The sequence below is a fragment of the Hippopotamus amphibius genome, chromosome 1 (genome assembly GCF_030028045.1).
Source record: "Hippopotamus amphibius kiboko isolate mHipAmp2 chromosome 1, mHipAmp2.hap2, whole genome shotgun sequence".
In the NCBI taxonomy this organism is placed as follows: domain Eukaryota; kingdom Metazoa; phylum Chordata; class Mammalia; order Artiodactyla; family Hippopotamidae; genus Hippopotamus; species Hippopotamus amphibius.
In genome coordinates this window covers 30,238,920-30,264,778 of record NC_080186.1, presented here as the reverse complement: position 1 = coordinate 30,264,778, position 25,859 = coordinate 30,238,920, and the positions used below count along the sequence as shown (strand labels likewise).

General features: G+C 41.7%; 1 protein-coding gene across 3 annotated transcripts; it reads left to right on the top strand.

The window, feature by feature from the left end:
- The first annotated feature begins 845 nt into the window (after positions 1-845).
- Positions 846-25,310, top strand: SF3A3 (splicing factor 3a subunit 3). Of its 3 annotated transcripts, XR_009048791.1 has the most exons (18): positions 920-1,126; positions 1,408-1,455; positions 2,771-2,823; positions 2,929-3,034; positions 5,362-5,434; positions 6,199-6,290; positions 7,267-7,349; positions 8,393-8,531; positions 9,846-9,914; positions 10,345-10,412; positions 10,574-10,681; positions 11,637-11,706; positions 13,692-13,856; positions 13,952-14,062; positions 15,212-15,302; positions 22,701-22,772; positions 24,012-24,067; positions 25,003-25,079. XR_009048791.1 is itself a non-coding variant. In XM_057705819.1 (17 exons), the coding sequence occupies exons 1-17, from the start codon at positions 1,031-1,033 to the stop codon at positions 25,078-25,080; spliced, it is 1,506 nt and encodes a 501-aa protein (XP_057561802.1). In that variant the 5' UTR covers positions 846-1,030; the 3' UTR covers positions 25,081-25,310. The 3 variants fall into 3 exon arrangements, 2 of the variants coding, with proteins under 2 accessions (XP_057561802.1, XP_057561813.1); XM_057705819.1 differs by lacking the exon at positions 22,701-22,772 and having other exon boundaries at positions 846-1,126; positions 25,003-25,310; XM_057705830.1 differs by lacking the exons at positions 2,771-2,823; positions 22,701-22,772 and having other exon boundaries at positions 938-1,126; positions 25,003-25,310.
- The last annotated feature ends 549 nt before the right edge of the window (positions 25,311-25,859 follow it).

Sequence of the window (25,859 nt, the reverse complement as noted above, 5' to 3'; positions counted from 1 at the left end):
AACCCTCTTGTGTCTTTTGCAGTTGCTTCTGGTCTAACCTCCAAAAGCAGGCAACCACTCATGTACTTTCTGTCTCTATAGATTTGCCATCCAGACATAAACTAATGTCGTTTTTTGTGTCTGCTTCTTTCACTTAGCATGATGTTTTCATGGTTCATCCATATTGTAACATTCCTTTATTGCTGAATAATATTCCATTGTAGGGATATACCACATTTGGTTTGTACATTTACCAGCTAATGGCTTTGAGGGTTGCGCCTTGTTTTTGTTGATAATGAGTAATGCTGTTATGAACGTCTGAACATATGGACATACGTTTTCATTTCTCCACCTAGAAGTGGACATATTGACTTGCTTTATTTTTTTTTTACAGCTGTATAGCATTTTACTGCTTGAATGTACCATATTTTATTTAACCAGATCCCTGCTGACAGACAATTAAGTTGTTTCCACGTATCAAAAAAGAAAGAAAAAGAGAAAGGGAGGGAGGGAGGGAAGGAGAGGAAGGAAAGAAAAGAAAAAAAGAAACCTGCTATCATTCCCGTTTTACTGACAAGGACACTGATGTCCCGAGAAGGGAAAAGCTTTGCCAAAGGTCACACGAACAGCTAGAGACTCAAGTTCCGGTTCCCCAGCTCCCATCCGTGCTCTCCAACTACTCAGTCCACGTCCCTACCGGCTGGGCCGCCGGGCGGGGGGAAGCCGCGGGAAGCCAGGTCAGCTTCTTCACCGCCAGGCCGGTGGATTTCTGTGTGCCCCCTAGAGGCACCTGCAAATCGTACGGCCTCGCGCCACACACACCCCCGGCCAGCAGGGGGCACTGCAGCCGTCTCCACAGGACTGACTGGATCTCCTGCGGTGCTCATTTTCCTCGAGTCCCCGAGGAACTTCCGGCAGCCGCGGAACTGTGGTGCCGCCGGACGCGCAGCGAGGGGACGCGGGCGCGCAAGGCGGCAGGAGTTGTTTCCGGCCGGGTCGGTGGTCTGGCTTGAGTTGCGGCGGCGGCGGCGGTGGCGGCGGAGGAGGAAAGATGGAGACGATCCTGGAGCAGCAGCGGCGCTATCATGAGGAGAAGGAACGGCTCATGGACGTCATGGCTAAAGAGATGCTCACTAAGAAGTCCACGGTGAGTGGGGCCTGGGCACGGGCCCTCCCCTGAGAGTGGGCCCCGTGCCCGCGTTCCGCCTCGGAGAGCTTTCATCAGTCCTCAGACCCGCCCCGCGCCCAGTCCCTCTCGGGGCTGCCTCCCCGAGCTCTGGCCCAGGGAACCTTCCCCGGGGGCCGTCGCCCAGAAGCCTCTCTGCTTGGGCCGCTAAGACCTGGGCGGGTTAGCTCCGCCCCCGGGCGGCCTTCCCAACTCCAGAACTCCGACTAACAGCGTCTGTGTCACTGCTTGCCTTTCTTCAGCTCCGGGACCAGATCAATTCTGACCACCGCACTCGGGCCATGCAGGATGTGAGTGACCCGCTGTCCGCCTCTCTTTGGGTCGCGATGGGCTGGAAGAGGGGAGGGGGGCGCGGGGTGTCACCTGGAGCCCTGGACAAGGGTTACCGCAGTGGCCAGTCGAGGGTTTGTTTGTACGTATGCCTGCCAGGTGTCTGCGCGCTGCCACACCTGAGGGGGCTTAACCATCCTGGTCGCTTCTCCGAATGGGGAACTCTTACTGATTCTTAATTTTTCGGAAAGATGCCCGTTACAGCATCTTGTATCCCATGGATGTGCAAAGAGTAGTTATGAGGAGTTCATGATTCAGGCTTAGAAGGTACTGTCCCTTCTCCCTCAAGGAAAATGTTGTGTATTAGTGTTTTCCTCCCACAACGCTGTGTTGAAGCATCTGAAGTGTTTTTGGCTACCATACTGCATTTTTCTAGTAATAGTTCAACTTCTTACTTTTCGAAAGCTAATCAAAATCAAAATGTTGATACATTTTGATGTTAATGCGAAGTGGTAGGTAAATGGAGGTTCGTTACACCGTGCTCTCTGTTCTTGCATGTTTGAAATCTGTTGAGAAAAGAATGAAAGACCTAATCAGAGTTTCTAATTTGAGGGAGATATTTAGTATTACAAGCCCCTGAATTCCCAAATCTGAAATACTCTGAAAACAAAAGGTTTTTTGTTTGTTTGTTGTGGTAATTATTTGGTGGCAAAAATCTGACTTGATCTGAACAGATTAGAGGCTTTTTGTGGTCTTTATCCCATTTAATAAATGCATAAGTTTCACTACAGAACGATTAATATGTGTTCCAGATTCTACTTGGGATATTGCATGTAGTACCTTCCTGAACTAAAAAATTCCAAATTCTAAAACAAATCTGGTCCCAGAAGTTTTGCAGAAGGGACTGTGTACTTGTACCATCCTGAGTTTGAATCCAAAGGAAGTTGTGTGATGTTTTTGCATACCCTGTGCACTCCTCAGTCAAGCCTTCTGAGGTAGTGAAAATCATCTTGGACAACCCTTTTATCTTTGAGGGTCTTAGATGGGAACTGGTGGGTGACTCTCTTATATGGCTCTCTTTTATGACTCCTCTAGGGAAAGTTAATATAGGAATTCTCTGCTACCCCTCAAGTCACATCACTTAGGTAATCTTCAGAATGACCTGTTTTAAAAACTAAGTAGCAACCAGTGCTGTCAGTTAAGGGTACCAGAAAGCATAGGAACTTTTAACACCACATCTCTTTCCCTGGGCTTTGACTAAAGAGCCCTTGTTGATTGCTTGGGTCTCAGTTGTACAGATTGCTTCATTCTGATAGGTTTGTGTTTGCCTTTCAGAGGTATATGGAAGTCAGTGGGAATCTGAGGGATTTGTATGATGATAAGGATGGGTAAGTGACAGTCACATCCAGTCCAGGAATTATTGCTTTTGAGGAACCGTGGTTAAAAGACTGACTTTGTGCTGTGTGTTCTCTGGATTTTTTCTGAAATTGCAGGTTACGAAAGGAGGAGCTCAATGCCATTTCAGGACCCAATGAGTTTGCTGAATTCTATAATAGACTGAAACAAATAAAGGAATTCCACCGGAAGCACCCAAATGAGGTATGATCTCAGAAAGTATTTTCTCCAAACCTGTCCAAAGAGCACACAAAGGAAATGTGTAAGGAAAATGGAGATTGCCACTCAGATATCCCTTCAAAAAAGAACTTATCAGTTAGCTGCACGCAGCATAGTCAGGTGACATCCTGCAACTCCAGTGCTTTCAGGATCTCCCTCAACTTTAAGCTAAGGCCATTCTCTTCCTGGGCAGCCCCCACCCAGTGACTGAGCACAGTGGGGGCACAACAGGCTGGTTATTTCTGCCCAGTGTGAGACTCTTCTAGTGAATAATCTTTTCTCCAGAGCTCCTCACTGGGTTGGTCAAGATTTTGTCCTGTCTGCATCATGGTCTAGGCATTCCCTACCCCATCCTGCTCTATCCTTTTTATCTTTTATGGGTAATACCCCCCAATAAACCACTTACCCTTCAAACTCTGTCTTGAAATCTGCTACCTAGAGGATCCAGCTAACCCAGAGAGGCTTTACGCACTTCCAGTGATCATTACCCCTTCATGATTCAGCCCAGAGCCCAGCTGTTTCATGAAAATTCCTTCTTAGTGTACCTCACTCCCCCAGTTAACCCTTCCTTTCTTTATGATCCTGTCATATTTTATGACAGTAAATGTCTGCCCTACTATGTTGTAAAATTATGAGGAGCAGGGATTACATCTCAGTTATTAAGAACCCATTAAACATCTTGCACAGCTGGCCAAAGGAATTCTAGGGGAAGAGGGAGTAAGGCATGGCTGTAGAAGTGGAGGGAGATGGGTCAGTTATTACTCTGAGCTTGTATGACTGTGTAACTGAAAAGTTGTTTTTTCCCTTGATAGAAATAAGGAAGAAAGAGAGAACCCATTTTCAGTGGAAGTAAATTTTTATGTGTATAGATTTTCAGCTGATACTATATCTAGGTAGAAGTATCCCTTGAGCAATTGAAGTTAGGTTTCTGGGGCTTGAGAATTATCACATGGACTTGATGGTTGAAGCCATGAATCATAGAGTTCTGGGAGGAAGAGATAGTGTGAAAGGAGACTGTCAGCTTCTGTGTGCCTTGGGTCACATTCACAGTAAGGTACTTAACTGAAAAGGAGCCTGGGGAGCCTTCCATGACAGGTCAAACGGCAATGTCTTACAGAAGCTCAGCAAATGAGTTTCAGAAAGGAAGTCACAGGTATCAGCTGTTGTTGATTGGTAATTGCTAGGATTGCTGTTCTGTTGAAGCAGTGGGAGTGGAAATCTGATCATGGGCACACATGGATAATGGGGAAACATTAGTGTGGAGTGTTTAACATGCATTTGAAAGACTGGCAGGAAAAAGGAGAGGAGAAGCAGGAGGATCATAAGAAAGATAGGAAGGTGGATGTATTTAAAGAAGCAGATGGAAAAATGAAGAGACTGAAAATACCAGACAGGAGAGGCTATTTATTGAAGTTAAGTGGAAGTACATGAATGTCTCCTCACCCTCTTTGGAGGGTAGAGCATTAAGTCTTTTGCTAACCAAGAGAGAAGACGTGAGTACCATTTCTGATGTGTTAACCTTATCCCAGCCCTGGTAGAAAGGTAATGAGGAATGAATGGTTAAATAAATGATTGGAAGGATGCCCAGGATATACTAAGGAGGAAAAAAATAAGTCCAATTATTTTGTGAGAAACGAAATAATAATCTTTCACTTGCCTGTATGAGCTTGCACAGATACATATATATAAATACATAGAGCAGTGGTTTCCAAATTTTGCTGTGCATTTGGGTCTGGGGGTGTTTAAAAGGTACTGATACCTCTCCTCACTTCTGATTTAATTGGTATCAAGTGTATCAGGATTGTTTAGCTCTCTCCCAGGTGATTCTAATGTGCAGCAAAGTTTGGGAATGGCTGACATTTTAAAAAAGGTCTGTTGACAGTGGTTACCTACTCGCAGGAAACTCCACCCCACCCCCACTAAGCCGCACCACTCGGTATGTGGGAATTTAGTTCCCCAACCAGGGATGATTAAACCCACACCCCCTGTATTGGAAGCGTGGCGTCTTAACCACCGGACCGCCAGGGAAGTGCCTGGCAGGAGAATTATTAAATTATTGATGTTTTTTCATTTTGTCTTTGTGTGTATTTGAATTTTTGTGAGCATGTATTATTTTAGCAATTTTTAGTTAAACAATGCAAACAAGACAAGGAAAAAGCAAGATAATTAGAAAACAGAAGTAAACTCCTAATGAAAAATCAAGGCCAAATAAATTGTTAAAAATCCAACTTTCTATGTAGCCCATTTCATTCTGTGATATTGCAACTTTTATGCTGAAAAATCCACCTGAGCTTTTCTCTTTTTCTCATCAGATTTGTGTACCAATGTCAGTAGAATTTGAGGAGCTCCTGAAGGCTCGAGAGAATCCAAGTGAAGAGGCACAAAGTAAGTAGGGTTTGATGTTTCTGTCCAACACTAGCAGAAGTACAGGTTAATGACAGAGGTCAGATTTGCCCTCAGAGCCCTGGAAAGTGCCCCAGGGAAACTTTTTTTTTAATTTATTTATATGTATATGTATGTGTATATATATATATACGTATGTATTTATTTCTGGCTGCCTTGGATCTTGATTGCTGCACATAGGCTTTCTCTAGTTGTGGCAAGCAGGGGCTACTCTTCCTTGCGGTGCACAGGCTTCTCATTGCAGTAGCTTCTCATTGCAGAGCACAGGCTCTAGGCACATGGGCTTCAGTAGTTGCAGAACGTGGCCTCTAGGGTGTCTGGGCTTCAGTAGTTGTGCATGGGCTCAGTATTTGTGGCGCATGGACTTACTTTCTCCGTGACACGTAGGATCTTCCCAGCCCAGGGATCGAACCTGTGTCCCCTGCATTGGCAGATAGATTCTTAACCACTGGACCACCAGGGAAGTCCCCCAGAGAAATTTATAGCCAGGTTCTCTTGCTGATATTCTCTTTGCTAGACTAGAGAAAAGTCTGGAGTAGATTGTCATCCTAAATCGGCCTTGGACAAAATATTCATTTTGTTCTAGCCCAGCTCAAATTCTCTGGCCTGGAAAACTGGGGTGTATTCACTTTGTGAGTAGAGGGAGGATATTTGGATGGAGGGCTGCATTATGAAACAGTGCAGCTCACTTGTAGTCCAAGAAAGTGGTCTTTAGTATCTGAATCATCGATACCCGATTCCTTCAGATTTGGTGGAGTTCACAGATGAAGAGGGATATGGTCGTTACCTTGATCTCCATGACTGTTACCTCAAATACATTAACCTGAAGGCCTCTGAGGTAAGATCCAGGAGAGGGGAGAGTGGCTCTCATTCTAGGGGTGGGTCAGGACACTGGGATGGGACTACTAGACATGAAACAATTGGAGTGTCTTGTGTTCTGGAACTGTTATGTAAACATTAAAGAGGCCATGTGCTTTCTTGTAATGCAGGAGTTTTCAAAATGAAAGTCTGGTTTCTACAGTGAATACAATAAGCATATTTTACTTACTAATAAATTTTACTTTAGTAATACAACAAACTTATTTTGCTTTTGTAAAAATAAAAAAATTGTTTAAACTCACCAATACACATCAAGCTTCTGTGTTAGGCACACATAGTAGGTGCATGAAAGATACAAAAACATAATCTGCCAGGAAGGGCTATTTTTTTTTTTTTTTTTTTGGGAAGGGCTATTTAATATCTTTAAAAAGATATTAAAAAATAACTTACCATAAGAGATGAGATTTAATGTGACAGTCTCAGGAAGGTCACAAGAAAGTATATGATGAAATTCCTCTTGGGATTGGGAGGACATGTCCCAAAAGTTGTGACTAAACTTCAGGTTCCATGAGTACAGTCCTGTATCTGTTTTGTTCTCATCTATATCCATGTACTTGATCCAAAGATACTCAATAAGTGATTGAATGAGTGAACAGATGGCACCTTCCGGGACCTTATTTTAGGATATAGTGGGTGTCAGTTTTTAAACAAGTGCCTGGTATGGGGTAATGTTCAACAGATGTTTCTTTTAGCTAATGGTTTATTGACTTGATCTTTATTTCACAGAGTTAATTATGCGTCTGGTATTCTACTCAGTCCAGTGGAATTAACAGTTAGTGTAGGAATTAAATGATGGGGGGGATAAAAGCTAAAATGAGCTGGGACTTGTTACTTTGTTAGGCAGCACTCAACTTTGATCTTATTTGTTGAAGATTATATTGTAACTTGGTGCAAACACCTAACTGAATCTCTTGTCATTTCTTTTCTCTTTCCAGAAGCTGGATTATATCACTTACCTGTCTATCTTTGACCAGTTATTTGACATTCCTAAAGAAAGAAAGAATGCAGAGTATAAGAGGTAGGCCTTACTAGCTTCTAAGCCTCTACTGGATTTGACTAGAAGATTGTTTAGTGAGAAGGTTTGTGGGCAGTTTTGAATTTTATTGCGTGGAAGGCATACATGAATGACTTCCAGGTTTATTGGAGGATTAGAATTTTGAATAACATGGTTTTAAAACATTTATAATACTCTGGCTCTGGAAAAATGTGTGTCTGTGGGCACATCTGTGATCTTAGGCCCATACTGGTTTGTTTTTTTGTTTTTTTTTTTTTTTTAATATTTGCTGCATTGGATCTTCATTGCTGCACGTGGGCTTTCTCTAGTTGCAGAGAGTGGGGGCTATCTTCATTGTGGTGCTTCTCATTGTGGTGGCTTCTTGTTGCAGAGCACAGGCTCTAGGCACACAGGCTTCAGTAGTTGTGGCACATAGTTTCAATAGTCGTGACTTGCGGGATCTAGAGTGCAGGCTCAGTAGTTGTGGCACACGGGCTTAGTTGCTCCACGGCATGTGGGATCTTCCCAGCAGGGATTGAACCCATGTCCCCTGTATTGGCAGGCAGATTCTTAACCACTGTGCCACCTGAGAAGCGCAGGCCCATACTGTTCTTAATTTTGTCTCATTGTAGAAGGAAGTCTCCCACCCAGGTGCCTACATCTTTGGAGTTGAATGGGAAAAAATTAAACTTTCTCAGATCGTGACTGAAGTGAGGTGCCTGGGTCTGATGTATAGATGTTAAGTTTTGTTTGTGTTGTTACGCCCCATCTAGTAATCTGCACTCTACCTCCCTCTCTTTTTCTCATTTTCTTTTTACCTAAAATCTTTTATATACGAGTTAAGACTTTAATAGTATTTGGAATTGTATCATGAGGATGAAAGAAGATAGGAAAAGCCAGAACTGAGATGACATTTTAGGAGAAATCCAATTACAAGCTCATTTTTTAAAGTAGTATTATTACTTAAGAAGACTAGTATCACTAGAATTATAAGTATGTTTTATGGGGCATAACAGTATATCAAAAATAGAAATCTTACTGTCTCTGTATTACTTATTCCTCTGTAGATATCTGGAGATGCTGCTTGAGTACCTTCAGGATTACACGGATAGAGTGAAGCCTCTCCAAGATCAGAATGAACTTTTTGGGAAAATTCAGAATGAGTTTGAGAAGAAGTGGGAGAATGGTACTTTTCCTGGATGGCCGGTGAGCTTCAGTGGAGGTGTGGGTAGAGGACATGCCAGGGAAGTAAACTAATTATTATACTTTAATCTTGAGCCTCTGCTTTAGGGTATGACATGCTGATCCCTTGGGATCAGTTGTGGCCCTGAGGTATTCTCTGCCAAGTATGCTGGGTTTTCTCTGTGTACTTTGGAAAGAGATTTGTCAGGGCCCACTTGCCACCGGCTGGGCCCAGGATTTTCACCAACCATGGCATTACTGTTGTGTGGTTCTTACTGTCCAAAAACTGATATAAATATGTGCTAGAAATCTTTGCTATGTATTTTCATTCCTGTGGGCAAACTTGAGTTTTGTTGAAATCTCTGGGAGAATTGGACCATCTGTTTTTTGTGGGGGTTTTTGGTTTTGTTTTTGGTTTTGCTTCATCTGTGCATTTACTTATGTTTTCTATACATCAGCAATTAGTTTTGTTTAGTTTTCCATGTGGAAATTGTGAACATAATATTAGGCTTGTGCCTACATATTTGTGATGTTGTGATAAAGGAACCAATTTTTTTTTCTAAGAACTTCTATTGAGATATAATTGACATAATAAACCACATATATTTAAAGTGTACAATTTGGTATTAGTTTTCTTATTAGTAATGTATATATGGCAATCTCAATCTCCCAATTCATCCCTGCCACCACCCCCGCTTTCCCCCCTTGGTGTCCATATTGTGGGGGGATTGCTGGTTTTGGGTTTTTTGTTTTGGGGGTTTTTTTTGGGTTTTTTTGTTTGTGTTTGGGGGGGGGGTGGGTTTTTTTTCTCTTTTCTTGTAGGCATTTATTCTTATTCATACATGTGTGTATGGGGCAAAGAGCACCTGGTACGTGCACATCTCATCTTACTGCACTTTGCTTTCTTGCACGTCTCAGATGGTGTGTTTTTTAACAAATGGAAGCTCTGCAGCAGCCCTTTGTCAAGGCAGTCTGTTAATGCCGTTTTTCATTTTGTTGTGGTGGTCAGTGACCAGTGATCTTTGTTACTACCAAGACTCACTGCAGGCTCAGATGGTGGTTAGCATTTTTTAGGCAAAGTATTTTTTAACTAAGGCATATGCATTATTTTTTTAGGCATGCTATTGTGCACTTAAACAGACTATAGTATAGTGTAAACATAGCTTTTACAAGCACAAGAAAAAAAAATCATGTGACTTGCTTTATTGCGATACTTGTTTTACTGTGGTGGTCTAGAACTAAACCTGCAGTATCTCCGAGGTGTGCCTGTGATTTAGACCACTCCCTTGCCTTCATTCTAAACCTGGGTATTAGTAAACATCATATTGTTCTTTCCAGAAAGAGACAAGCAGTGCCCTGACCCATGCCGGAGCCCATCTTGACCTTTCTGCATTCTCCTCCTGGGAGGTATGTTTTCTTTAGCCACTGTGCTGGTCTAGCGTATTCACTCCTCAGAGGGATCACTCGATCTCCTGTTTTTAATGCCGCAGACTTATCATGATAAGACAGCAATTATTGGGGCATCTACAAAGAATGTGGAAAGATGAAAAGAATAAAATGCTTATCCAACTTCTTTGGAAACTGTGAACTAAAAATTCTAATCATCTTAAGTTATAGTGGAGGTAATGGAACACTACCAGTATGGTTACATGTGAACTTAACCACCAAGGACTCTTTGGAGAGTTGGGGCATACTGCTAGGAGATTGGCTGTGGAATGTGTGGTCTTGCCACAGCTTGAGGGACACCCACACGCCAGCCCGCAAAGGCCTAGGTTTGAGCATTTGTTGTTTCTCCAAGTCTATTTATATAAAATTGTAACTTGTCTCTTTTATATAGGAGTTGGCCTCCCTGGGTCTGGACAGATTGAAATCTGCACTCTTAGCTTTAGGCCTGAAGTGTGGCGGGTAAGAGACTGGTTTTTTGTCAGAACTGTCTCATTTACTGTGTGTTTCACAGTTTTCTGAGCGCCTCTGATGCCATTGTTTCTGTCACCCCACACTGCAGAGATAAGCAAAGCTATATGTTAAAGTAATCCTGAAATCCTTTGCCTCTTGTGTCACCTTAGGACCCTAGAAGAGCGAGCCCAGAGGCTATTCAGCACCAAAGGAAAGTCCTTGGAGTCACTCGACACCTCCCTGTTTGCCAAAAATCCCAAGTCAAAGGGCACCAAGCGGTGAGTGGCTGGGGGGGCACCTCTGCTTACAGTTTAAAATTTTTATTCCCATGCAGGATTCGTACCACAACAAATTTTAAAGCCTGTTTTATCACCACTATTGATCCATTGAGTTCCAGTCTGCTCTTTTTCTCTGCTAATGGCAGAGTGCTCTCATTGTTATTATAAACCAAGGACAGTCTGTATTCAGGTGACAGAGTGGGTGACATCTGTAAAGTTGAAACTGTGCTCCAGGTACCTTTTGTTACCTCTGTAGGTTATAGAGGCTAAATAGATTCAAAAATATTTTTCTGACTGCATTTTTGCTAATGACAGTTGAACCTATTCTTGAGCCAAATGCTTGTACAGGGTATTTTTTATATGTGGTTTTCCTAATTCTCAAAACAACCCTGAAAAGTATTTGTTGTCTTGATTTTTTGCAGATAAGGACTTAGAAAAATTATAGAATGTGTCTGTTATCTCACAGTTACTAAGTAGCAGGGTCAGGATTTGGGCCCAGGTCTGCCTGTTCCAGAGCTTGCTCTTCTGTAGCACATTTCCTTTGTATATTAGAATGATGGAAATTTAAATACCTTGATATATCTTTCACCCTCTAGAATGAGGTCAAAGAGGAAGCTTCCATACATTCTAAGAAATAATCTCGGGGACTTCTCTGGCAGTCCAGTGGTTAGAACTCTGTGCTTCCGCTGCAGGGGACATGGGTTCAATCCCTGGTTGGGGAACAAAGATCCCGGAAGCACGTGGCACAGCCAAAAAAATAAAAATAATTTTAAAAAAGAAAAAAAACAAAAAACAAAATAACAGTACTTCTATCAGCAAGTCCTGAGCTGAACAGTGTTTGCTTTCACAATGTGGTATTTCTCATGTGCTTGTAATTTTTAATGTACCCAGATATAGGAAACATGGCTCTGGGTAGAAGAACCCTTAAGTGATACAGTTTGTTTCTTATTTTCAGAGACACTGAGAGGAACAAAGACATTGCTTTCCTAGAAGCCCAGATCTACGAATATGTAGAGATTCTTGGGGTGAGTAACTGATTCTGCTGAGGGCTGTAAATGAATTTGTGGGATATTTTTTTAGGATTGCAAGGGAAAAAGTATCAAACTACTTCAGCAGAAAATTATGTTCTCCTAGTGTACTTGGCCCTTAATTGAGGTCCTGTTCTGTTCTTAGGTGTCTGCTGTTAGGTGATATTCCCAAGGTTGTCTGATCCCATGAAGATAGGCAGAGAGAAGAGACTTCCCTCTCAGTATAGTGTCCAGTTTCTTTCCCTGAGCTCCAGAATATACCCAGGGGTGACCCAAGAAGCAGACACTCAAAAGGCAAGTAAGAGAAAGGCTACTCACAGCAGCTTTTCAGGTGTGATTTATTCTGAAAAGGCATTGCTTACATGTTCACAGAATTGTGAGAAACTTATCAGGGCTAGGAGGTTACTGGTACAGAGCTGGCTGTGAGCTGTTGCTTGAATGATCTTTCAAGAAGAAGCTGAAGTGGGGGTTGCAGGTAGAAAAAAGCCTAACCTGACCAGGATGCTTATCTCAGAAAAGGTAGGGGAGAGAGTGGGAGGAAATGACTCTCAGGGATGAGAAGGTGGAAGAAAAGGCAGAACTGATCCAGAGAAGATGGTCAGTGTCTCTGGGAGTCCTGCAGCAGACCAGCCTTTCTGAGTGTCTGCTTTGTGTAGTTTTCAGCCACTCTGAGAGCCTTTCCCTTTACAAATGCTCACGTGGTACTTTGAGTAAGTAGGTGGCCCCTGCCCAGATAGCTAGTCTACGTGTCTTTGTCAGTTGCCATGGACATTTTCAATCTGCCCTTGTTTGAGGACCAGTCATAAAGTAGCTTATGAGACTAGAGTCATCTGTTGGTTCCCTCTATTACAACTGCTTTTGATAAAAGAAAGCTAACCGGACATTGGGTACTGGGGATACTTATATTCTCCACAGTGAACTTGGATTGTGCTAGTGTGGGCAGCAGTCTAAGTTGCCAGTCCTCTGAAGATGTCTGAAAGGCTAATTTGTGCCCCTGATGCAAGGTGTGCCCACTACTCCCTCCTTTGAGAGCATTTTGCTTTCCCCGCCAGGAGGTGGCACTATTCTCTTTGGAATTTCAGCCAGTTCCAGCCAAAATTTTTTCCAGAAGTTGCTCTCCTTATGTACTGATACTATCTTTACTGTTACTTCACCATTTATTGATACCTGTTGGTTTCCAGACATTATGCTAAATCTTTGGATACAGTAGTGAATATGACATAGCCTCTTGCCCTTGCAAAGCCCATTTTGTGGCTCAGGGCTACAAATAACTGCAGTATAATGTGATACATGCTGTAATGCATGGAGATTGAGTGTTCTAAGTAGAAAGTGGGGAATAAAAATGTTCCAGGTAGAGGAGGCAGCAAGCATGGAGGTGAAATACTGTGAAAGGAAATCCTGAGAAAGCCAGTGTGTATGGGTGTGCCTTGTGAGGGAGGGAGTAGTCAGAGAAAAATTTGGAAAGCTATGTTGGAAATTTGAACTTTGTCCTTTAAGCAGCAGAAAGCCAATAAAAGTTCTTTAAGCAAAGTGTACCATTAGATTGGATTTTTTGAGCAGATAAATCTGGGAACAACGTGGAAGCTGGACTGGAATGAGGAGAGACTCGGGGCAAGTTAGAAGCCTATCATCTTGATGAGGGAGATATCAGTAGTGATAAGGAGAAGGAAGGACTGGTTCAGGAAATATTTTAGCGACAGAAGAGAAAAGACTGTGCTCTATTGTTCTGTGATAGTCTGTGGCCTTGGATGAGTAACTTCGGCAAGTGCTATATAAAACCTTTGACTTTTTCCTTTAAGATCGGGGAAGGTCTGCTGATGAGGAGTTCTGATTTGAAGGCAAGACTTTCTCTTTGTTCTACAAGAAAGAAAACCTGATCCTTGGAAGCGAGGGATCAGCAAGGGTTATAGGAAAATAGGAAATTTTGCTTCTTGTTTTGCACTATTCTCTGACTTCCCTTTTCATTTATGGGCCTGACTTAGGAACAGCGACATCTCACTCATGAAAATGTGCAACGCAAGCAGGCAAGAACCGGAGAAGAGCGAGAAGAGGAGGAGGAAGAGCAGATCAGCGAAAGTGAAAGTGAAGATGAAGAGAACGAAATCATTTACAACCCCAAAAACCTGCCCCTTGGCTGGGATGGCAAAGTCAGTTCCAACACTACCCTCTTTCCCCCATACCCCATTTTGGAAGCAGATGAAGACACTAGTCTAATACTGTTTTTTATCTGATTTTTTTTTAGCCCATTCCTTACTGGTTGTATAAGCTTCATGGCCTAAATATCAACTATAACTGTGAGATCTGTGGAAACTATACCTACCGAGGTCCCAAGGCCTTCCAGCGGCACTTTGCTGTAAGGAATTCAGAGCCATTTCTCCTGAACGTTGAAGCATGAAACATGAGTCTTTTAGAGAAGAGGATAGGAGCAGCCTGAGAGGTCACTAGTGTCCAGAGCTTAAGAGAATCAGAGGAGGAGTGGATCTAAAGTCCAGCATGTGGCATTTGGCCTCTGGCACCAGTGCCAGCCTTGGGTAGTACCTGAGATGGTTTCTGGAGGCATTCCACCACTCTGCTATTTGAACCTCATTTTCAGTTTTCTCTTGCTTGCTCTGTATTTCTCTCTTCCATCTTTCTGATTCCTTGGCCGTTTCTCTATCCTATTGCTAGTACTCAGGACCAAAGAAAGGGCTGACCGCCTCCTTCTTTGGGTCTTAAATGGGCTTTTGCCTCTTGAAAAAAGGGAATGAAGAGGATGACATTTATCAAGCTATTCTTGAGAGAAGGCATTATCTGGGTGGTTTTCCAGTAAGTGAATTCACCCTTGTTTTATTTCTGCCTTCGGTTCTTAGTACTTGGAAGAAAATGTTACAGAATGGAAGACTTGCTAAATGTAGTCAAGGATGGCAAATTTATATGAACTCCTCTCTCTCTGTCCCTCAGACTTACATATTACTAATTGATCCTGGGGTCTTTTTTGCTGAGCTCCTGAGTAGTCTCTGAATCTTTCTCAACACCACCTCCAATAAATTGGAATTGGCATCCAGGGCCCATGTCATTTGCCATCCCCGAGCCAAAACTGTTACTGTGTCAGCATCTCTCCCTGGTCTCTTTCATATCCTTGCTTATACGTGATAAACAGTCTTTTCCTTTACTTCCAGAGATGACGCTGACCTGCCATCAGTCATGCTTACTCGTGCTGGTGGCGGGGGTCCCATAGGTGACTGGTCAGTTAGAGTTGTGGTCTTGACACGGGTTTTGTCTGGATCTAGGATCTAGGTTTTATAAACTTGCCCAGTGAGGCAAGCAATGCAGTGTAGCTTTGAAGTAGCTGCCTCTTGTCAGACGCAGCCAACTGTCTACAAACAAGAACCACAAAAGGAATACTGCCTTTAGGTGGAGCCTTTTGCAAAGGGTCAGAGCAGGGTTTATGACTGGGATGGAGTTAGTGCTCTGTGTTCAGTCAGTGCCATTTCACGTTGTCCTCTTGCTTCTCTTTTTCCAGGAATGGCGTCACGCTCACGGCATGAGGTGTTTGGGCATCCCAAACACTGCCCACTTTGCTAACGTGACACAGATTGAAGATGCTGTCTCCCGTAAGTAAGCTTTATTTACTGTTCCCGAGGCCAGACCTATAGTTCACTGTCCCGAAAACCCTGCTGTGTCCAGGCCTAGGGTGGCAGGTTGTGGATATGTACAAACTACCTCAATCCTACATACATTCACTGCTTTTTGAGGGGTTGGATTAACCAGCAATACTGATTCTTTCTCCCTTGAGAAGAGCTCTGTGCTGAGTTTAAATGGCTTTTTTATTTGTGTGTTTTTCCTCCCTCAGCCGTGCCATGCGGCTTGTGGGATTTAGTTCCCCAACAAGGGATTGAACCTGGGCCCTTGGCAGTGAGAGCTTGGAGTCCTAACCGCTGGACCTCCAGGGAACTCCATAAAATGGCTTTTACCTGGGGTCTGCGAACTCCCCAGTATGCAAGATTTTGAGTGAATGGGTATATGTGTATTTTCTGAATTGATCTTACTGTGTGAAGAACTGCAGATAGGAAGGAAAAAGTAGAAATGGTCTCTGTAAGCTTATTTCTGAGGTGATGGGGCAGATATACAGCAACACAGTAGCAAAATACCTTTTGGAGAAAAAGCCAAGTGCAGCATGTGTCCAGGAATATGTTGTTGAAGTGCCTAGGGACCTCAGTCAGGCTTCCTGTTTGCCTGGCAGTGGTAGCTTTTTCCATCTTCCTCACAGACTTCTTATTTTCTTACTAGTTTCTTTCTTCTCTGTCATATTTTCATTGTCAGTGAGTTAGACTGTGAAGAAAGGAGTTTTAACCTGTGGCTTCTGAGGGGTCTTTCATTGAGCTTTTTGTATATAGTCAGTCAGCTTTGGGGACTCCTTGCTTGCTTTGTCTTTCCTTATCCATTTACAGATCAAGATATGCAGTTCTTCTAATCATAATTAAAATGTATCTTATCAGATTATCCAATTAGCCTCTTTTCATTTTTGCCCTTCACTCTGTTGGGAGGGAATTAAAATAGTAATGAAATTTCACAGAATCATAATGCTGCGTTTTGAATGCAGTCTCATTTTTAGATGTATTTTCTAGCTGCATGTAACTAATAAATAAATCAGTTCATTGTGTGTATTTTCTTATGTCCTGCAAATTGCCTGATTTAGTTTATTACTTCTAGTGCCTTGAAGTTGATCTGTTTACATTATTTTAGGCTTACAATCAAGCCAACTACAAAAACAAAGGTGATGTTTTAATTAATTTTGTTCCATGTATTTATTTTTCCTAAGCATTGCCCCCAGGTATTCTGTTAAATAGAAGCAGGTAATAAGTCATCCTTGCCTGGATGCTTTTTTTAAAGACCATGGTGATGCAGCTACGCTAATTTTAAGATTGGCTCATGATTTTATCATCACATTCTGCAAAAGAAAGATGGCAACATTTTTACTACTTTTATTAGGCCTTGGGTAAAACAACATTCCTGAATTATTTCATACTGGGTGGTAGATATTCTTTTAATGCAGGTATTTATCCTGTTAGGATTCTTTTTAGAAGTTTTGTTTTTACATTCATAAATAAAAGATGTGTTTTTTGTCTTCTTTTCAGACGCTTGTCAGATTTAGGGATCAAAACCATATTTATGTCATAAAATCAATGGGATTACATGTTACATTCTCTTCTGTCATTTCAAACTTTACATTTAAATAGCAATTATTTCTTCATATAAAGGGACCACTCTGAGAAGATTCTTTAGTTCATAGCCCATGCAATTCCTTGATTTATTAGGACAAAGTAGGAAACAGTATTTTTATTGTTTTACTATTTCATTTTTACTATTAATACTTTCTTCAATCTTGCTTCTTTGTGCCTTTTTTAAGTCTTTAGTCAAGAACTTACTTTTTTTTTTAAGGTATAGTTGATATATCAGTTTCAGATACAGAATATAGTGATTCAAAATTTCTGTAGATTATGCTCCATTTAAAGTTATAAAATATTGGGGGATTCCCTGGTGGTCCATTGGTTATGGCTTTGTGCTTTCACTACCAAGGGCCTGGGTTTAGTCCCTGTTCAGGGAATTAAGATTCTGCAAACCCCATGATGGGTGATGACTTAGAGGGATAGGAAGGATGGGAGGGAGTCGCAGGAGGGAGGGCATATGGGGATATATGTATAGATACAGCTGATTCACTTTGGTGTACAGAAAAAAACTGGCACAACAGTGTAAAGCAATTATATTCCAATAAAGAGCTTAAAAGAAGGAAAAAGAAAAGATCCTTTAAACCATGCCAAAAAAAAGTTATAAAATATTGGCTATATTCCCCGTGTTGTGCAACATATTGTAGCTTATTTATTTTGTACATTGTAGTTTGTACCTCTAATTCCCTATCCTTATCTTGCCTCCCAACCCTTGCCTCTTCCCACTGGTAACCACTAGTTCTCTGTATCTGTGAATCTATTTCTGTTTTGTTATATTCATTTGTTTGTTTCATTTTTCTCGATTCCACACATAAGTGATAACATACAGTATCTGTCTTTCTCTGTCTGACTTATTTTACTAAGCATAATGCCCTCCAGGTCCATTTATGTTGTTGCAAATGGCAAAATTTAATTCTTTTTTTATGGCTGAGTAGTACTCCATTGTATGTATACACCACATCTTTATCCATTCATTCATTGATGGATATTTAGGTTGCTTTCATACCTTGGTTTATTATAAGTAATGCTGCTATGAACGTTGGGAGTGCTTTTTTTTTTTTTTTTTTTTTTTTAATTTATTTTGGCTGTGCCAGGTCTTGGTTGTGGCTCATGGGATCTTCTTGGTTGCAGCATGTGGACTCTTAGTTGCGGCATGCATGTGGGATCTAGTTCCCCAACCAAGGATTGAACCTGAGCCCCCTGCATTGGGAGCATGGAGTCCTACCCACTGAACCACCAGGAAAGTCCCAAGAGTGCCTGTATCTTTTTGAATTAGTGTTTTTGTTTCCTTCTGATATATACCCAGGAGTGGAATTGCTGGATCATGTGGTAGTTCTGTTTTTAGTTTTTTGAGGAACCTCCATACTGTTTTCCATAGTGGCTGCACCAATTTACATTCCCACTAACAGTGTAAGGGTTCCCTTTTTCCATATCCTCATCAGCATTTGTTATCTGTGGTCTTTTTGATGACAGCTATTCTGACAGGTGTGATATCTCGCGGTTTTGATTTGCATTTCTCTAATGATTAGTGATGTTAAGCATCTTTTCCTGTGCCTGTTAGCTGTCTGTATGTCTTCTTTGGAAAAATGTCTCTTCAGATCTGCCCATTTTTTAACCAGGTGGTTTGGCTTTTTTTGCTATTAAGCTGTATGAGCTGTTTATGTGTTTTGAATATTAACCCCTTATCAGTCATATCATTTGCAAATATTTTCTCCCATTCAGTAGGTTGTCTTTTCATTTTGTTGATGGTTTCCTTTGCTGTGCAAAAGCTTTTAAGTTTAATTTGTTTATTTTTGCTTTTGTTTCCTTTGGCTTAGGAGACAGATCCAAAAAGATATTGCTGCAATTTATGTCATAGAGTATTCTGCATATGTTTTCTTCTACGAGTTTTATGGTTTCCAGTCTTATGTCTGGGTCTTTAATCCATTTTGAGTTTATTTTTGTATATAATGTGAGAAAATGTTCTAATTTCATTCTTTTACATGTAGCTGTCCAGTTTTCCCAGCACCACTTATTGAAGAGACTGTCTTTTCCCCGTCGTATATTCTTGCCTCCTTAGTCATAGATTCATTGACCCTAAGTGCATAAGTTTATTTTGGGCTCTCTATTCTGTTCCATTGATCTTGGTGTCTGTTTTTGTACCAGTACCATACTGTTGTGATTACTGTAGCTTTGTATTATAGCCTGGAGTCAGGGAGTGTGCTACCTCTAGTGCTATTTTTATTTTTCAAGATTGCTTTGGCTAGTCAAGAACTTTCTTCTTTTTGTTTCTTTATTCTTTCTAATATAGGCATTTAGAACTAGACATCATTCTGTTAGGAATCCATTGGAAATATCCATTACTGATATGTTATATTTAGAGCCTTATTAAAGAGGTTACTTGGTTATTTCTGATTTTTAAAGAATAATTCAGAAATTATTTTTGAAAGTACTGGTTTTTTCATTCAATTTTATTTATTCCTGTTTTTCTTGATCCCTGCAGTAACCAGGGAAGTCTCTAGTGATTTGATAAAGATTTATGTACACCTGAAAATAAGTATATCTCTCCACCTGTAGGCTATTTAATTTTCTTGCAGTTTTCAGGTCTTTAATTTCATACTTACATGTATTCTTTTTTTTTTTAATTAAATGTTATTTATTTATTTATTTTTTGTCTGTGTTGGGTCTTCATTGCTGTGCATGTGCTTTCTCTAGTTGCCATGAGCAGGGGCTACTGTTTGTCACGGTGCATGGGCTTCTCAGTGGAATGGCTTCTGTTGTTGCAGAGCACAGGCTCTAGGTGCGCAGGCTTCAGTAGTTGCAGCTCATGGGCTCAGTAGTTGTGGCTCACGGGCTTAGTTGCTCCACAGCATGTGGGGTCTTTCCGGACCAGGGATCGAACCCATGTTCCCTGTATTGGCAGGCAGATTCTTAAACTACTGTGCTACCAGGGAAATCCCCATCTATTTATTCGTTTTGAATTCTGATAGGGACATGTTGACAGTTCCAGTTGTAATTAAGCCTTGTCTCTTGCATTTCTGCCAGTTTTGTGTATGTTTTGATTTGTGTTGTTTGGGCTACATAATAAACTCAATATTGTATTGTAACCTTACTGATCACTCCCATTTTCTTTTTGAAATTCCCATTATTTGATAGCTTGTTTGTTCTGTTGTGATAGACTTAAGACCATTTTCCCAATTATCATAATTTTAGCAACAGATGTGGGCTTTTTTTTTACCCCAGTCATCAATACTCATCCTTGTATAGGGATATTAAGCTCTTTACACTCAGTGTATTAATTGACCTATTTACATTTAACTCCTTTGCTGGAAAGGTTATCTTGTTTTTGGTTAGATTTCTCACTTATGTGGGTTATATAGAAGGCTTGAATCTATTCCTTTCAGACAGGTATTTTTTCTAACATTTCTAACTTTAATATTTCATCAAAAATAGTTTTTTCCTACTACGAGTTTCTATTATCTATTATTTATGTGCATTATTCGGTTGAGTTATTTTTAGGAGATGATTATATCTTTATCTGAAGCAATGTAAATTCTATATGTCTTGCTCTCGTAATGATTCAGTAGACATTATGTCTTTAATCTTATAGCTATCAATATTCTTATCATCGTTTATAAACAGTGGTTTTTCTGCTTTCAGAGTCCCATTATCTTTTTTTCACTTTTTTTATTGAAGTATAGTTGATTTATAATATTATATGGTTTGTGTACAACATAGTGATTCAGTATTTTTAAAGATTATATGCCATTTATAATTATTTAAAAATACGGCTCTATGCCTGTACAGTATCCGTGTAGCTTATTTATTTTGTACGTAGTAGCTTTTACCCCCATTATGTCTTGTCATGATCTTTTACCCTAGGACTTGGTTGATGGATTCTGTCAAATTTTATATGTTTTCATATGTTCTGCTTCAAGGGTAAAGTTGGTTCAAAACAACATTCCTAATATAGTTTCATGTGGTGGTTAAGAGTGCAGATTCCGGAAGGCCACCTGTTAGGGTCCAAGTCATGGCTCCACCGCTTACTTACTGGCTATGGGACGCAGGACAAGTTACCTCTTTTAGTTCCTTATCTATCAAATATGGGTGGTAATAATATTGATATATTTACTTCAGAGAGTTGTCTCAAAGTTTAAATGAGATGATACAGGTCAAGTGCTACAGCCTGTCTGACCACAGTGTGGAATGTACTCAGTGAGGAAGCAAAAGCTGCCATTGTCATCAGCTTCACTTGTGAGCTCCTCTGCAGAGTCTGAGGCATAAGATCTAAAGTCACCTTTATCTTTTCATTTGGAGTTTAATCTTACTATTACTAGCCACCATTTACCAGGTGCCTGCTGTATGCCAGGTGATTGGGAGATTTTTATACTCATTTAATCATCAGAACAACCAATGAGGTAGGATGTCACCCACATTTTCCAGAAGAGGAAAATTAGGTGAATTTTTCAAGGTCACATAGTGTGTAAGTGGAAGAAAGCCAGAGGTCAAACCCACTAGGTATAAGTCTACTAAACTAATAGCCTCAGGTTCAAAATCACCATCCTGTTTATAACAATATCGAGAGAATGTTTTCATGAACTCTAGGGACATTGCCTGTGAGAATAATCGCTTTGCTAAAATCATGATACCCTGTGTCTACAGCTTTTATTGAATCGTCTATCCCATCAAAAATAGGAATTTCAGTTAATTTGCCTCACTCTTAGTGAGCCCATGCTGGCACCCAGAGGTGGTTCCATTCTTTTTAAATGTTTTTTTGTTTGTTTGGTTTGGGGGGGGGGGGGTTTGTCTATTTTTTAATTTATTTTTAATTTTGGCTGCATTGGGTCTTCATTGCTGCACAGGCTTTTTTTAGTTGAGGTGTTGTGGTTTGCAGGCTTCTCAATGCAGTGGCTTCTCTCATTGTGGAGCATGGGCTCTTGGCGTGCAGGCTTCAGTAGTTGTGGCTTGTAGGCTCTAGAGCTCAGGCTCAGTAGTTGTGGCACACGGGCTTAGTTGCTTCGTGGCATGTGGGATCTTTCCGGACCAGGGGTCGAACCTGTGTCCCCTGCATTGGCAGGCGGATTCTTAACCACTGCGCCACCAGGGAAGTCCCTTCTAAATGTTCTCAGATTCCTCTGAAGAGTAGCATCTCCCTCACTGCTCCAGTTTCCTACATCCATTTTTTGCTTTAAGAAAATCATGACAGCCTTTCTGATCTCTGGTATTTTAGTACCACTCTGGGTTGGATTCCTGAGTGGCCTGGACAAAGAATATGATAAGGCCCTGCTGTGGCGTGTGATAAATTCTCCATTCCTTCGTAATGTGCATATTATCTGGGCCTGAAGACTTCAACTGATTTAAGGCAATTAGCAAGGATGGAAAAGATGATTAGTTGAGCGCCTATACACCAGGCACAGAGCTAAGCATTTTCTTATATATTGTCTCATCTACTGTTTTTTCACCCATCTTAGACTTCAACTTTCTCTATAGGATATTTCTTCTAATCTTGTCAAGTTTAGAGATTGTTCTACTTGATGGGAAATGTGAAAGCATGTAGAAATCAGGAACTTCCCTGGTGGTCCAGTGGCTAAGACTCCATGCCACCAATGCATGGGGCCCAGGTTCAATCCCTGATCAAGGAACTAGATCCCACATGCTGCAACTAAGAGTTCACACGCTGCAACTAAAGAGCCCACATGTGGCAACTAAGACCTGGTGCAGCCAAATTAAAAAAAAAAAAGATGAAGAAGCAAGTAATTGTTCTTTTTCACTGTCCTCTATTAATATTTTCTCTTACCTCCCTAGCAGTGGCCTCTCCCATCTGTTCCACCTAGCCCTTTGTTCTCTGGGTGCACCTTCCTGACACCATTCATACAGGTTTAAGTTATTCTTTCCCTAGTTTTGTGTCTGTCCTGTCTTTGTGTCTCATCCCTCCCTCTGAGGCTATGGTGGTGTCTGTAGATGTCTTCTCCTTTTTGTGTTCATTGGAATAATTTGTTACTGAACTGTCAGAATTCTTGTTTTAGTGTCTTCATTGTTTGTTGAGCCATCTTATCTTTCTGACTCTTTGGCCATGATTTTTTTTTTTTAATTTATTTATTTATTGACTGTGTTGGGTCTTCATTGCTGCGCATGGGCTTTCTCTAGTTGTGGCGAGTGGGGGCTACTCTTAGTTGTGGTGTGTGGGCTTCTCAGTGTGGTGGCTCCTCTTGTTGCAGAGCATGGGCTGCAGGCGCTTAGGCTTCAGTAGTTGTGGTGCATGGGCTTAGTTGCTCCTCGGCATGTGGGATCCTCCCGGCCCAGGGATAGAACCCATGTCCCCTACATTGGCAGGCAGATTCTTAACCACTGCGCCACCAGGGAAGTCCCTGGCCATGATATTTCACTTTTTTTTATTGTTTAAAGTTTATTTATTTATTTTTGGTCATGTTGGGTCTTCATTGCTCCATGGCATGTGGGATCTTCCAGGACCGGGGCTCAAACCCGTGTCCCCTGCATGGGGAGGAGGATTCTTAACCACTGGGCCACCAGGGAAGTCCATGATATTTCACTTTTTAGATTTTTTTTCCTCTGAAGTTTTTGAAATTTACACGCCAGACTTTTAAAAAGAAATTTTTTTTTTGGCCGCTATGCGGCGTGCTGGATCTTAGTTCCCTGACCAGGGATCAAACCCTTGCCCTCTGCATTGGAAGCGCAGAGTCTTAACTACTGGACCACCAGGGACGTCCCTGCATCAGACTTTATATGGACATATTTGACAATATCTAGTGTTCTCTTTCTCTTCTATTATGAACTTTAAGACAGGTCACTTTTTCCAGTAATTCCCATATGTTGTACCACATTAGCACTTTCCTTTGAAAGTATCAATTCTCAATTCTAAGAGGTCTTTGGTTATATTTGATCCAACATTTATTTTACAGCAAAGCAAACATTATGGTAAATTTCGCAGTGCAAGAGGTTTGTCCACAGGCGATCCAAAACCAAAATTCCCTTTTGGGGCAGGCAGAAGTCTCAAGGGCAGGTACTCAGGGGGATCCTAATGAGGGATATGTCGTATCAGACTATACCCAGACATACTCAGTGTTATCTGACTGCCGATCATTTCTTGTTCTGCAGTGTGGGCCAAGCTGAAACTGCAGAAGGCATCCGAACGATGGCAGCCTGACACTGAGGTGAGTGCTCACGTAGCATCGGGGATAGCATCAAGCAACAGAGCTCCCTCCCCATGCAGAAGGGAGGTGAGAGATGGTCCCTGGTTCACTGCAGTAGCAAGTGTAATGTGACAGTATCTGTAATTGGCTCTTGACTTATAAACCTAGTGTATTTGTGATATTAAGTGTATCCAACTTTAAATCTGTGTCTTAAGACAGGTTATATTCTCACATTGACATTTTGAAGTGGCAAGCAGGAGTGCCTTGTGCTGTGTCCTGCCATGAGGATTCATAAGCTTAAGAAGTTGAGAATCCGTGTCATATGTTAGATCTCCTTTGAGGAGAGCATCTGATGAGAGATGATCTTCTCATTGAGGGGAGGAGGTGGAAAGCATCCTTATTGGTCTTGAGATGGTCATCCCGAACAACAGATTTCAGGGATGAGGAATGATGTGTGTGTGAGGTCTGGTAGCTGCTTCCTCTCTTTTAGGTCAGTGGTTTTCAGTGTTCCCTTTTTAGCAGCAAAGCCCTTTTCAAACTGTAATGTAGAACTCCAAATAAATAAAATAGAAAAAAGCAGCACTGTTATGGATGTGGAGAAGCTCAGTCTTCTTGGCCTTTCATCCTCTATCGTGGCCTCTTAGGTAGAAACGTAGGGTTCTTGGGATCCATTTGAAAAGCATGTCTTAAGTGAGCCTCTTAACCAGAGTTCCTCGTCTTAAACACAGAAAGTGATTGGAGTGAACTATTTTCTCAGATATCCCCAAGGATGGATCATAATTGGTAACATTCTTGATGTCTAATGGATGCTGTGGGCAATAGAGCGGAGCCCCAGTTGAGAAAGGCTGTCTTAGATGAATGGCATGAATCAGGCCAAGGTGAGCTCAGCTATCCAGAGGCTGGCTCCAGCGTTTCTCCCAGGAGGCGTAGCTAATGGTGTTCCTCTTCCCTTTTAGGAAGAGTATGAAGACTCCAGTGGAAATGTTGTGAATAAGAAGACGTACGAGGATCTGAAAAGACAGGGACTGCTCTAGTGTTCAGGGGCGTATCTCAGCTGTGGGGCTTGCCCACGCTTCCCAGAGATCTGCTTTTTCTCTTTCTCCCAACCAAATGCCCCTAAAGACTCCTGCTACTTAGTCTTATGGACTAGCATGCATCTTGTAGAAGCAAGGCATGCTGGCGGATTGCAGGGTTGAGATGTGTTTTATCTTTGTTTTATATTAAAAAGATTCTGTTGGAAGATAAAACCAGCCCTTGTTCTGAATGTGTCTTGTTCTAAAGCCCAGGATTATGGACTAGTTCGGTCTTCCAGTTCTTAACACCTTCCCCACCTCATTCCCCACCCCCATTTGCTGCCACTTCCCCAAACGAGCATCACCCCAGGCTAAGCCCTGCCCTTAGTTGAGTCAGCCATTCATGCACATACTGTACTAGGGAAACATGAGGAGGGCAAGCCAGGACCTCTGCTAAGGACAAAGTTGTGGAACCAAGGTTGCCTTTTTATTTGCATAAAGGAAGGACTTGGGCTAATTGGAATGGGCCTGCAGCCCTGCCCCTTCTCCAAGCCTCAGCAGCCTGGCACACAGTGAAACCAGGACCAGCAGTGACTTCACCTGCTTGCTACTTCAGAACAAGAGTCTTTGGTGATCCTGTCTGCCTTTGTCTTCTATGAGATCCCTAGTTGACTGAGAAGTGGCTAATACTCTTGTGTTCTCCAAGCCCAGATAGCCAAGATTTGGGTGGAATTGAGCAGCTGCCTCAGGGTCTGAATTGGATATCCCAAATGGAAAGAACTAGGGGAGCCAGGGGGCCC

Bases quoted from the DNA above. Each gene is read 5' to 3' on its own strand.
- SF3A3 (XM_057705819.1), top strand. From the start codon at position 1,031: ATGGAGACGATCCTGGAGCAGCAGCGGCGCTATCATGAGGAGAAGGAA. The intron at 1,127-1,407 runs GTGAGTGGGGCC...GCCTTTCTTCAG, and splicing joins TGCTCACTAAGAAGTCCACG to CTCCGGGACCAGATCAATTC. The intron at 8,532-9,845 runs GTGAGCTTCAGT...TGTTCTTTCCAG, and splicing joins GTACTTTTCCTGGATGGCCG to AAAGAGACAAGCAGTGCCCT.